The following is a 14,234-nucleotide window of genomic DNA, read 5'->3' as shown; positions in this document are numbered from 1 at the left end:
CAGTACGAGTGCCTTCTTCGAGCCATGCTTGCTCTTAGAGCTATGGGGTCTCTCCACTCCACTGGTACTGGAGCAACCCACTGTGCCTTTAGATGGAGGCTTCCAAAGCCATTCACCTGCTTGAAGAGAGAGGTCTTTTCAAAGTGGACTGGTTAAGAGGGGAGTTAGAGCTCCTCTTCTTGCTTCATTTAGAATTAGTCTCAGAAGCCTTCTGCTTTCTAGGAGAATGCTGGGCTGAGGTTGAAGGGGCGCTAGATCCCACCTGATGAAAACAGCGGTTCTCCTGACCTGGCTCTGAAGCGGGGCCGGGCTTCAAGCTTTAACAATTTAACAGTTGAACATCTTTAACATCATTAACAGTTGAAGCTTAATTTCCCAGTTCTTTCTTGTTTCGAATTTGAGGACTAAACAGATGTTACACACTTCTGCAGGATGTGTGACTCTCCTAAACACCAAATGCACTTAGAGTATCCATCACTGACTGGGATGGCCTCGCAGCATGTGAGGCAGCATTTAAAACCCAGTGAACTCGGTAAGCCTGTATAGCCTCGATGCGGGGCAGAAGGACCCCTAGAGTGCATGCGTGGGCCGAAACAGACACATCTAAGGAAAATCTCCCATCAAAGGCACATAGGGTATATGCGCACCTGAAGTGGAACACTCACAGGGGCACTATGTGAAGAAGAATCTACCTGTACTTTGGAACAATTGCTTGTTTGTAAAAATTTGCTTATTGCTGCACAGATCCAAAATGCATCTGTAACTGTTCCAGGACATATGGAATGGCATCAGCCCACTCTGTGTGTATGATCTCAGACTCAGCCTTTTCATTTTCACACATGTAACACATTCAAGATTTTAAATATCTTTTAAGCTTATATCTAGAACAGCTCTACAGTTTGAATGTACTGTTTAGCCCTCAGACTATGAACCGTTAAAACTGAGTTCCTACACTTCTCTCTTGTAGTATTTTCAGATGTACAAAATAGAGGGGCAAATATATTTGAGGTACTCGCTCAAGCCACATGTAGTACTTTCAGTGGAGGGCCCTCCAATGTAGCATTCACTTCCCACATCAGTCCAATGTACCTTAAGTCTGCTGACTTTCAGGCACAGTGCAAACCTCATCTAGGACACTGAATTTTTTTTTTTAACAGATGCAGATTAGCTGAGGGAGAGGATGGGTTTCTGTGTTTGGAGTGTATTTAGGTTATAACTGATGAGTTGCATTTTGTTTTTAATTTTAATTTTTCAAAACAAATTTAAGGCTTGCTTTATTATATATATATATATATATATATATATATATATATATATATTATAAAGTAATAACCTACACACTCCCTGACCCCTACGCACATATACACATACCATAGCTAAACTCACATTCAGAGTACTACAGAAATCAAATCTGACCATGGGGATTCAATAGTTCAGTCTTGAAAATCAGGAAACTGACTTACACCGTAGAAAAGACAAGTTTATATACACACAGTATCTTTTTATGTCACTAGTGGATCTCTCACAATTTTAGTAAAATGGATGGAATGTACAGATTCACAACTAAAAGGCAAGAATTTCAGAGGACAAATCAAGCAGAAAAATAGTTTTACATAAAATATTTACATAATACTTAAATTGCTTGTTGAGTAAGAAAAACAGTTATAGATATAGTAGTTTGTGGATGACATTGAAGTTGCCAAAGCAGACTTATATATTTATTGTCAGGATCTGTGATTTCCAGTCTCAACACAGGAATGCAAGAAATAATGATGCACCCAGAGGCACAAGGCTACAAGAAAGACTTCTAGGAAAACAATTTAACGCACGTTATACAGACAATGAAATCCTCTCAGTTATTATATTCTCTGTTTAGGACTATTGTGCCTTGAATAAGCTCCATGAAATCCAATTATAATTATCCTTTTCACAATTTCAGCTACAGTCAGACAGAGGACTTTTAGACCAGACATTTAGACCAGAGAAATGGACAGTGGTATTTAACAATGAATGGTGCATAGAGAATAATGCTGATCAAGGGCACCTTTACCATTTTCTTTTTATTTTAGGAAACAGATGTTAAGGAATGGGAAGGATATACGAATTTAAAAGAAAACACTAACATTGCTAGTTTGCATTACTGGACTGACACAAAACACTAAAAGGGAAACAGAACTTCATGCTTCCGGATAACTCAGGAATGGCAATAAAATGTACAACATTTTTCCAGTGGGTTACTATTCAAATATGGCCCATTTTAGTCTTTATATTTGCTTCATGTGAAAAGTTGTGTTCCAGTCCAGATTGAAATAGCTTTATCTAAATTAAGAAATTCTACTAACTTTTGCCTGCCTGATTCCTACTTGCTTGATTTTTATCCAGCAGTAATTTTCTTGCCCTCATAAACAAAGCCCTAGAAGTAAAGTTGAGTCACAATCACACTGTAAAATCTTTACTGATAAATATTTTAAGATCACAACCCACTAAAAGATTGTGCTACCTCTGGGTGAGTGAGAGGCCAAGAAAGCTGGCTCTTTCCCATCCAATTTAGCAATTTAGCACTGCAATTGCACATGCTTCAGAATGAGTTTGGTTGACTTATATCTTTACCATCTCTGTTGTGATAAAATGCCAAGTACTGAAGAGTCAGCATAACCACCATATGTAGAATTGTAAAATTGGATGGATAGTATCTGTTAAATGCCAATAGTTTATGCATACATATACTGTTTTGAATATAATTTATGAAGTTGTTCTGTGTAGGAGTAGTAGTAAATCCTAGTATATATGCAACACTTTAAGAACTATTAAACCTTACAAAATCTCTAAACATGGATAACTATTACCCACATTTAAGAAGGGGGGAAAACAGAGGAAAAAAAGATTATGCCATAAAGAGAATCAGATACATAGCTGAGATTAGCAATCAGGACTTGTGTATTCAAGCCTGCTGTTCAGACCATTGGATGCACACTCATTAATTGATGAAAACAATATTTGCTGTTTTGCTGCATTAAAAACATTTTTCCCTTTAAATAAAGAGAATTTAGCATGCATTAAACAGAGGGACTAAGAACAAGCTACTATCATCCCAATGCACCACCATTCTGAGCTGCTATCTTGTGCAGGGCCTCACACAGAAAGTTATGTAACAATTGTATTAAATAATGCCTCACAAATGAGCCCTGGTTTTAAATTTCTATTTTCAGCATGACCCAAGAATATGTGATTAGGTCACCAGAAACAAAAAGGCACATTTGCTCAACCATCCACCATCTCTCAAACCCTGCCTAGAACTGTCCTATTCAGTTACATCTCCGAGGTCACAAATCATTACTGTATTTTTTGTTACTTCCCACTAAACAATTGTGAATGCAGCTCCTTTATTTGCTGAACAACTTTCACTGTACTTCTCTAGGACTGTATGCATAGTGCATGATGAACTAAATATGTTTCTTAGATTTTTACAGAGCAGTTAAATTCAACAGCATGGTAGACAGCAAGTAACCATGGCTTGGCAAGTAGCCCCAAATATAGCCAACAATGAAAAAGCAAGTAAGGAGTTCTTTTACAGAATCTGCAACAATGAGGAACTCCCATTAATTCAGGGACAAGCTTCACAGTGCTCTAAATAAATTTGGTTTGGTTTACTTTTGACTGTCAGCCCTTGCACAGTAGATAAGCCTTGCTCTCATGCAGTTTGGCAGCATATTGGCAAAACTCTCAAAATGTTCCTGAGCTATTTCTCAGATACACTGGGCACAAACCAGATATCTCTCAACATTCGGCAAACATGTAATTCTTCCTTTCACTCCTCATTATTTATTGCAGTTACTGTATTGAAAATAAAACCCCACCTTTTTGTCTCTGTTCCTTTAACCCAGGGGTGGGGAACCTATTGCCCACAGGCTGGATACGGTCCACTGCAAGTCTCAGTGCCGCGGGCCAGAAGCCCTGAGCCTCGTCCACCCACCCCCACCGTCCCCGTGGGGTTGGAGCCTTGAGCGCTGGGTTGGCAGAAGTCTGATTGGCTCTACGCAGCTCCCGGAATGTTTCCTAGGAGCAGGGGCAATCAGGGAAGCTGTGCGCATTGCCCCCAGAAACTGTGGCCAATGGGAGCTGCGGGGGCAGTGCCTGCAGGCGCAGGCAGCGTGCAGAGCCCCCAGACCCTCAGCATAGGGGCCAGACATGGCGGCCACTTCTGGGAGCAGCGCGGAGCCCCGGCAGGCAGGGAGCCTGCATCTAGCCCCGCTGCGCCACCGACCAGGAGCTGCCTGAGGTAACCACCACCCAGCCAGAGCCCACACCCCAAACCCTGTGCCCCAGGTCAGAATCCCCTCCTGTACCCTAACGCCCTCCTAGACTCCGCACTCCAAATATAACACACCCCAACCCTCTGCCCCAGATCTGAACCCACTCCCGCACTCCATACCCCTTGGCCCCAGCCCGGAGCCCCTTCCTGCAACCCAAACCCTTCATTCCCAGCCCCACACCAGAGCCTGCACTCCCAGCCAGAGCCCTCACCTCCTCCCACACCCCAGCCCTCTGCCCCAGCCCGGAGCCCCCTCCCACACCCTAACCCCTCACTTCTGGCCCCACCCCGGAGCCTAGGGGAAGCCCTGAGCCTCTGCCCCTCCCTGCCTGTGGGGCTGGGTGTGGCCCAAGACTGATTTTTTCTGTGGGTCAGTGGCCTCTGATAGAAAAACAGTTCCCCACCCCTGCATTAACTCCTTAGTGCTGCACAGGTGTCCTTTGGCAGCAGTTCTACTTAAAGAACAAAATGTCAGCACGCACCTCTGCATACAAGGTGAAAATAGCCCAAACCCTGAAGGTGAAAGTTTGACAAACTTGTCTGCCAAGTCTGAACAGTGAATAGTATGCCTGCTCTCACCATGCCCCTACCTAGCAAGCATCACCTGCTTTTGGGGTTGCACTGGGCATTGGTACATGGATTGGATCCCAGAAGTAACTATGCATAACTTCATGGAAGTCTTTTTCCAGGCCTCTCCTGCTTTTAGACAGCCTGCAAAGGTGACTCTTCTCCACCTGCTGCTGGAAACTACTGAAGTCTGAGCAGCTGTTAGATCCTTACCAAGTAAGGGTGAAACTGGAAGACTGCATAATCTTTCTCCATCATATGACAGAGCGACTATAACCCATGCACATAACCTGGTACAGAAGATCGAAGAGAACAAAGATGCTTCCAAGTAGTCAAGCACTAACCATCCACTAAACCAAGTTGAGTATGGAAATTAAACATAAAACTGTCAACATTTTCATGAGTGATTTTGGGTGTCCAAACTGAGACATGAAATTGGCCTGGTTTTCATAGGCCCAGCACTTTCTGAAGCTGACTCCCCCTCACCTTCTTTAAGAGGTCTTAAGTTGGACACTCAAAATCACTTTTAAAGTCTATGTGGGTTAAGATTTTCAAAAGTGCACTTCATGAATTATGAGGGAAGAAAAGACTCAATGGATTAAGAAATTTGTGAACAAGACGATATCTTATTCTGTCTCCCTGACATTTACAGAGGCAAAGTGGAGACCTTTCAACCTTCCCCCATTCTGTCAAGGAGGAGATATCTGTCTCCATGAATGTTCTCTCATATTTGACTGTAGTCCTAATACACTGAGCCATTATAACTAAAACAGGAAAATGGGACACGTTTTTTCTAGCAGTCATTGTTGAAGTAGAGCAATATTAGTGCACACCTTGCCATTACTGAAAAGATGCATTGCGGTTGTCCAAAGGAAAAAAAAAATCAAATATGTACTGTGTTTCAGACCACCATAAATCTGTGTATTCACAATAAATGCAGATGAGCTGTGTGTGTATGAAACAGGTATAATGAAAGGAGGTATCCTGATGGACCTCTGTAGGTTATTACTGTTTAGTTACCCAAAATGACTCTAATGTTTGGGATTTATTGGGATGTTTTTGACAACATTGGGTGGGATTCATTAATTTGTTGTGTCCAAAGGGAAATAATATAAGATAGGCATATATCTGATGTCTTTTCAAGGAAAAAACCTGACTGTCCCCCAATAAACACGCTTGCCTTGTTTTTGCTGATGTGCCTGTTGAAATGGCATAGGGGGTGTTAGCTAGCTTGCCTAAAATCACATTAAGTGAGTCACAGCTGCAGAGACGGGAATACAACCTAAAAGGTCTGGCTCCCATTTTCTTGATCTAAACACACTCCCTCCAACAATTTGATGAGCTGACACTGATTTTTCAGATGCACATATCAGGCATTGCATGAGCTGTCAAAACATTTCAGAGCCACTGAATAGCTTTACTTTTTTTCTTTATTTTTTTAGTAATAGTCAATAAGTGCAACTTTCAGCTACATTGTTCTCAAGTACATGTTTTAATTTTCAACAGTGTTGTAGGTTGTTGGGCTGAAATAATTTGAATCAGTCCACCTCAGTTTAAATGCTCATAACAGGAAAACAAACAGGGTGGGGTGCAAGCAAACCTTGAAAACTATCTGCAAGAAAAACTACAGATGCAAAAATTACGTTGAATGATGGAGATTGTGAGTTTATGATACCTGAATGAAAAGCAATGGGGAAATCATTGTGCTCTGTTCAGTTAAAGACAAAACTTATGAAAAAAGGCAGAAATACAACATCACAGCCTGAAGAACTCTGACTTAAAATGATCAAATACAACAGTAATTTAGTCTACCAAATGGAATCATTCTGCAGATACGTCAAAAAACAACCACCAATCACTCTGCAGAAGCGTCTGAGATACCGAAGCTAACAAAAGTGAACTCCAGACATCAGTGTGTGTTGGAAAGCTAATTTTAGAATAAACCTCCTTACCAAAATTTATACCCAGTTAACACCGTTCTTTTGTGCATTTGTGCTGAGTTTACTGTAGCTTAGCATATTCAAAAACAAATTGCAAGCCCCCTATCCTCTGCGTTTTACTAGATTATGACCTAGCTTTTGAAACGGTAAAGATTCTCCCTAATGGCAACATTCACTTTTAATTCTAGCTCTAGAAGCAATTATATATGAAAACAAGGATACTTACGGAACATCGTATAAAACTGCTGTGGATTAAGGTTCCATTTCCCCCATGGCGTCTTGTGGCCTTTAGACTGGGCATAATGAGCATGATTAAACTCAGGTTCAGTCCCGAATGAATCCAGTACTCGTAACATACACCTGAATGAAAAACAAGTAATTAAAACTGTTCATGTATTTCTTTGACTAAGCTTTTCTTTTAAATTTAAGAACTTCCTTTATCCAGAACAAACCTTAATCATTTCTAAATTGTGCAATCACAAAAATGTTTTTACTGTTCACTTTCACTGAAATAATAAATGTCAGCAACCATAGATGCAACCAAACAGGCTTTGAGAAGAACAAATGTACGTTTCAAAAGTCACTAACTACTTTACATTCATATAAACTAAAATGGAAAATGCACATATCTGGTATTTGGTTTTGTTGGATACTGTTTATTAACTTAGCATATTCATCTGGGACTAGCTGTTTAAAGGCACAGTGTAAAGTATCAAACCACTTGTTAACTTTTCAGATAAGCACCTTTGTGCTTTCTCCCATACTGCCCCCTCACGGTTGGAAGGAGATCTCCTTAATCACATGAAAAGCTACCTCATTATTCCCCTTCAAATCATTCCTTAAAACTTTTTTTTTTTTACCATGCCGCCTACAACTTGACAGCAATTAGGCCACTAGTGTGCTGAGTCCACTGTCAGTCATGTTGACCAGTGTCGTCTCATTGTTTCCTTACACTCCCCTATGTCTGTATCAAGCTGTTGTTTCTTGTCTTATATATAGATTGTAAGCTCTGCGGGGTAGGGACTGTCTTTGTGTTCTATGTACAGCTCCTAGCACTACAGGGTCCTGGTCTATGACTAGGGACCCTAGGTGCTAATGTAATTCCGACAGAAAATAATGACTGCTGACTCTTCTAAATGGACACCAATTCTGATTTTGGTGTCTCCTAATCTTTTTAAGGGCTGAGAATTGTCTCCCTCCAACAACCCAAGGGGCACATATGGTTTGAAAGGGAGCAGAACTTCCAAAAAAAAAAAAAAGACAAAATATGGATTGTAGCAGATAGACAGCAGGGAGCTTGTAAAAGTGGGATCCACACCAAAGTGTGCTCTAGAGTATAGCTCTGCAGGGGTTTGATCTATGTCACTGCACATTGAAGGCGAAGGCATGGCCAATTGATCTACAGTTACATGGATCCACTTTCCATCCCCCACTGGTGAGGGTCCTGCAGCTGCATGAGTTACTAAGGGGAACAGATTGCAACAGCAACCAATGAATTGGTGAGGGAGTGTTCTCTCTTTTGAGAAGTGATCTACTCTCCTAGCCCTGGTACACTACTCCTTATGCATAGCTCATTTACTCAGACAGGAAGAACGAACTTGGCCCTAAAAATACACATGTACAGTCATTTGTAGTCATCTGTTTCACACATTTCTTTTACAATTTTTCCTCCAGCCCCCAATGTCTAAATGAAAATTCATAAAGCAATGGCAAATTGTAGCTTTCATATGAAATGTTACCTTCATATTTGAGAGCACAGGACAGAATAATTTACACGTTTTATCCCTACAGTGATCTTTCAAACAAAATGAATAGAAAAATACTACATACTGTGAATCACAAAACAACAAAGCTGACAGTTCAGTTTTTGTAGTAGTTATTCAGTGTTTTATGTCAACTGTTTTCACTGAGAACGTTTTACAACAGTGGCAATTATCTCTGCATCACAGAGAACACTCCAGCAGCACAAAAACAGACTGCAGCAGTAAATCAGAGTAAGAACAGCATTCTTGTTTCTTGGGTAGTCTCAATCCAGCATTCCTAATAATAATAATAATAATGCACACTTTGATCAGATGTGTGACTTGAGAGCCTGCTAAGCAGCTGAAGAATTGAGACCTCATTGGAGCCTGTTGAATCATCTACATGAGGAGCACAAATGCTTCAGGTATATTTAATGCTACACATACAGGCTGATTTAAACAGCTAGATTTGTAATTGGAAAGGATCCAATATAGAGAAACAAAGGGTCTCTGAAGCACCAGGAGGTACAGAAGTGATGGAAGTTCCAGCAGAAAGCAAGCTAACCAAGGAGGGAAGTAAATGAAGTGTGTGTTTATTTGATAATGGCACATGGGAATGGAGAAACGAATAAGGGAAGGAAACGTCAGATAAGAGCAGAGATGTGCACAGAAGGGACCAAAGCAGTCAGAGGACAATAAGAAGGGTCTGGAAAGGCAAACCTGAGCCATAAGACACAGCAGGGCGTGTGTCAAGACGCATGCAGACAGTTACAGAGTGCCTTCAAATTGCTGTAAGGCTGACAAGGGTATGCAGTGGCATGCTTGCTTGAGCCTTAATGGATTTTATTTAAAGTGAGACGTTTATGTTGAACAGCAGAACCCTTTAAGTGTTACAAAAATAATTATGTACCACGAATTCTTGGATATATTTGCTGGTTTGAAACCATCTCCACAAAACTCACTGCAGCAGAAAGTATTAAATGAAGTCTGAAGCGTCCTATGCTTCTGATAGCTTGGGAGTGAGGGAAGAACTTATTGAAAACTGTACTCAGACACCACACCATTACATTAGTACTTGATTGTTTAAATATGTCAAGTTTTTCAGAAGCCCCTTTCAAGAGACTCTTACCTACAGTAAAGCCACTGTAAACATGCCTAATGTATTTAAAGTAGGAAAAAAATAAAATCAAACAATTTAAATATCCACATTATTTAGTATATTTTCTATAAAAACGTAAGAGTGAGTGATAAACCTCTTGGTATATGAAAGGATGGAGATAGGATGGAGAGTGGGGACTGGATTTAAAAAAAATTAACAACCTCCCCCTGATTTCTCTATAGTTTGGGTTTTAACATTGTTAAAGTTACAGTAGCTGATGCTTATAAAGAAAAGGAGTACTTGTGGCACCTTAGAGACTAACCAATTTATTTGAGCATAAGCTTTCGTGAGCTACAGCTCACTTCATTGGATGCATACTGTGGAAAATACAGATGTTTTTATACACACAAACCATGAATAAATGGGTGATCATCACTACAAAAGGTAAGGAGAGTGATCACTTTACATAAGCTATTACCAGCAGGAGAGTGGGGTGGGGGGAGAGAAAACCTTTTGTAGTGATAATCACCCATTTTTTCATGGTTTGTGTGTATAAAAACGTCTTCTGTATTTTCCACAGTATGCATCCGATGAGGTGAGCTGTAGCTCACGAAAGGTTATGCTCAAATAAATTGGTTAGTCTCTAAGGTGCCACAAGTACTCCTTTTCTTTTTGCGAATACAGACTAACATGGCTGTTACTCTGAAACCTGATGCTTATAGTTGTCTTTCCTTGCCTGTACTAATAGTTTACAATCATTCAACAATGACTCAGTAACACCACTGATGACATCTGTTGTCAGCAATGGGTGGCTTTTCCAGTGTACGCCACAGAATCTTCCAGGCTAGTCAGGACCTGCATTTCTAATGTAAAAATTTAAGCAGACCTCCTTTCAGGGCTTCTTTATACAGAATGTTGCTCATTTTGAATAGTCATCATGTTAGTTCTTTTCAGAAAAAGATTGTTAAAAGGTTGCTGTCTGGGAGTGAACCATTGCTGGAGAGATTGTGGAAAAGGGCAAAGGGTGATAGATACTGATCTGCTGTATGGAGGATGCATGTGTTCAAGCAGGAAATCAGCTGCACATTTTAAACTACATTAAACTATTAATATTTATGCATTAACTTAACACAATGCCCATGAATGAAACAGACCCATAGAGGCACACAGAAAATTTTAAAATCCTGATCTAAGGCCTCAGGTATTTTGCCATTCTGAAACAAACCATATACATCAAAGCCAAATCAGTTTCAATACATTCATGATACTGGCAGCACCAATGATACTGGACATACAGCATGTGTTACCTGATGTCTGAGGTAAGTTCGCAACAAGAAGGTGGTCAGGGAAAGTGTAGGACCCTTAATGAATGGGGGATGCAACCTAGTGACAGAAGATGTGGAAAAAGAGGAAGTACTCAATGCTTTTTTTGCCTCGGCCTTCACAGACAAGGTCAGCTCCCAGACTGCTGCACCGGTCAACACAGTATGGAGTGGAGGTAAGCAGCCCTCAGTGGTGAAAGAACAGAGTAAGGACCATTTAGAAAAGCTGGACATGCACAAGTCCATGGGTCCAGATCTAATGCATCCAAGGATTGGATGAATGGACTATAAAGTGGATAGAAAGCTGGCTAGATTGTCGGACTCAACGAGTAGTGATCAACGCCTCAAAGTCTAGTTGGCAGCCGGTATCAAGCGGAGTGCCCCAGGGGTTGGTCTTGGGGCCAGTTTTGTTCAACATCTTTATTAATGATCTGGATGATGGGATAAATTGCACCTTCAGCAAGTTCATCGATGACACTAAGCTGGGGGAGAGTAGATATGCTGGAGGGTAGGGATAGGGTCCAGAGTGACCTAGACAAATTGGAGGATTGGGCCAAAAGAAATCTGATGAGCTTCAACAAAACAAGTGCAGAGTCCTGCACTTAGGAAAGAAGAATCCCATGCACCGCTACAGGCTGGGGACCAACTGGCTAAGCAGCAGTTCTGCAGAAAAGGACCTGGGCATTACAGTGGATGAGAAGCTGGATATGAGTCAGCAGTGTGCCCTTGTTGCCAAGAAGGTCAATGGCATATTGGGCTGTATTAGTAGGAGCATTGCCAACAGATCGAGGGAAGAGATTATTCCCCTCTATTCGGCACTGGTGAGGCCACACCTGGAGTATTGTGTCCAGTGTTGGTCCCCCCACTACAATGGTGGCAGATGATAGAACAAGAAGCAATGATCTCAAGTTGTAGTGGGGGAGGTCTAGGTTGGATATCAGGAAACACTATTTCACTAGGAGGGTGGTAAAGCTCTGGAACGGGTTATCTAGGGAGGTGGTGGAATCTCCATCCTTAAAGGTTTTTAAGGCCCGGCTTGACAAACCCCTGGCTGGGATGATTTAGTTGGTGTTGGTCCTGCTTTGAGCAGGGGATTGGACTAGATGACCTCCTGAGGTCTCTTCCAACCCTAATATTCTATGATACTGGCAGCACCAATGATACTGGACATACAGCATGTGTTACCTGATGTCATCACTGGTGCTACAACCAAGAGAAATGAACAAAACAGGATTTGGTTCATCCAGAATTTCAGAACTCCCAGCAGCAGAGTCACTGCTTTTGGAGCTGCTAACTCTAGTCACCTAATTTGAAATCATCAATAACTTCCTTTGAGCTCAAGTTCTCTCACAAAACTGATATGGCAGTGAACACTGAAATGAACAAACAGCAAGTTTGAATTTAAATCACATTCAAGCCTGTTCTGTACAAGCAGACTAAACTGGTCAGCATACTGACACTGCTGAGAGAATTTAACTGACATAAAACTAAGAAATGCAAGCACAGAAACACCCTTAGCTTCACTATAGAACAAAAAAAGGGCTAATACTGTAGTTATAACAAGAACTGTACAACTACTAAATATTAAAAAAAGATGACAGCAATTAGTAAAGAAGGAATGATAAGGTAGCAGTTCTATATGATAATGTTCGTTCTATTGGAATAAACTAAAACATATGTAAACATCTGCTTTGACACTGGAATTATCCACGTTAAGTAACAAATTCTTTCACTGACACAAAACTTGCCAAGAAGCTTATGTTACTCTATGTTTGTGTATGGGGGGAGGGGCATTGGTAACACAATTTATTTTAAAAAGCAAAACTAAGAAAAACTGTAGTTCACACAAATTTGTTTAGAGCCAAACTTAATTGCTAAACTCACGAACCTGGAAAAAAGTCAAATTAGAAAAAAATAGGGAAAATACATTGACATTTTAAGATGTAATGATTCATGAAATAAGAAAAATGGAAAACTAATCAAACAATGCTCGTGTCATGCTACATTTACATATCTTCATTATAAAACATGGCAAATAGGAAATTAAATGGGGAAAAAAGGGAAGGGACCATTTTCATTTTACACATTTTTTTTGCCACACTGGCCTAACGACAGAATCATATCTGGCAGAAAGACAACCAAAGAAATTCAGTGGAACCCGAGATTAGATTGATTAGTGTGCTCCTAAGAGCAGAACCTATCTTTAGTTCGAATTTCCTTCGAAGTCCCTGTGAGAGAATTCTGTAATGTGCAAGCTTGAGCATGAGTGTAATTTAAAATAAACCTATGATGGAAAAGATGGAATGTCTTAGAAAAAACTGAGGCCGGGAGAAAGGCTAAGCTGACTTTTTTCTGCCTACACAAGTATACATTTCAGTACATTCACTTTTAAAAAACAGAATTTATTGGGAATTTTGAGTGACACTACCAACTTGATTTAGAAGCAATTTAGAAAGTCAAGATTGCAAGTCACACAATTGTTTTTTTATTAAATCCAGGAGTTTGGATTCCTTTTTACAGCACACTGAAACATTCTGCAATAAGCTATTTTAGACCTGCTGGTTCCAGGTTGGTAGGGGGGAAGGGGAGAGGGGGAGGGGGGAGAGAGACAGACAGAAAGAGAGAATTTATTTCAGTGCTCAACTACCCTGACAGTTAGGAAGTTTTTCCCTAATGTCTTGCTGCAATTTAAGCTCATGGCTTCTTGTCCTATCCTCAGAGGTTAAGGAGAACAATTTTTCTCCCTTCTTGTAACAACCTTCTATGTACTTGAAAACTGCTATCATGTCCCCTCTCAGTCTTCTCTTCTCCAGACTAAACAAACCCAATTTTTTCAATCACCCCTCATAGGTCATGTCATCTAGACCTTTAACCATTTTTGTTGCTCTTTTCTGAACTTTCTCCCATTTGTCTACATCTTTCCTGAAATGTGGCACCCAGAACTGGACACAATACTCCAGTTGAGGCCTAATCAGTGCAGAGTAGAGCGGAAGAATTACTTCTCGTGTCTTGCTTACAACACTCCTGTTAGTACATCTGAGAATGACGTTTGCTTTCTTTGCAGCAGTGTTACACAGTTGACTCATATTTAGCTAGTGATCAATCCACTTTGACCACAGATCCCTTTCTGCAGTACTTCTTCCTAGGCAGTCATTTCCCATTTTTTTACGCCTGAGGGAATTCTGCACCAAAAAATTAAAAATTCTGCATTCATTCTAAAATATTGCAAAATTCTGCATATTTTGTCAAAGT

The 14,234-nt window shown here is 40.6% G+C and overlaps 1 protein-coding gene across 7 annotated transcripts in view; it reads right to left on the bottom strand.

Annotated features, from left to right (window-relative positions):
* Nucleotides 1–14,234, bottom strand: part of MGAT5 (alpha-1,6-mannosylglycoprotein 6-beta-N-acetylglucosaminyltransferase) — a 222,901-nt gene that overhangs the window by 69,168 nt on the left and 139,499 nt on the right. For all 7 annotated transcript variants that reach the window (XM_037912307.2, XM_037912309.2, XM_043525076.1 and 4 more), the window contains one exon: nt 7,046–7,179. In XM_037912307.2, the coding sequence (XP_037768235.1) occupies nt 7,046–7,179 (134 nt within the window). The remainder of the gene's footprint in view (nt 1–7,045; nt 7,180–14,234) is intronic.

The sequence above is a fragment of the Chelonia mydas genome, chromosome 11 (assembly GCF_015237465.2).
Source record: "Chelonia mydas isolate rCheMyd1 chromosome 11, rCheMyd1.pri.v2, whole genome shotgun sequence".
Classification (NCBI taxonomy): domain Eukaryota; kingdom Metazoa; phylum Chordata; order Testudines; family Cheloniidae; genus Chelonia; species Chelonia mydas.
Note: the sequence above shows the minus strand (reverse complement) of the source record. Positions and strands in the feature narration are given on the sequence as shown.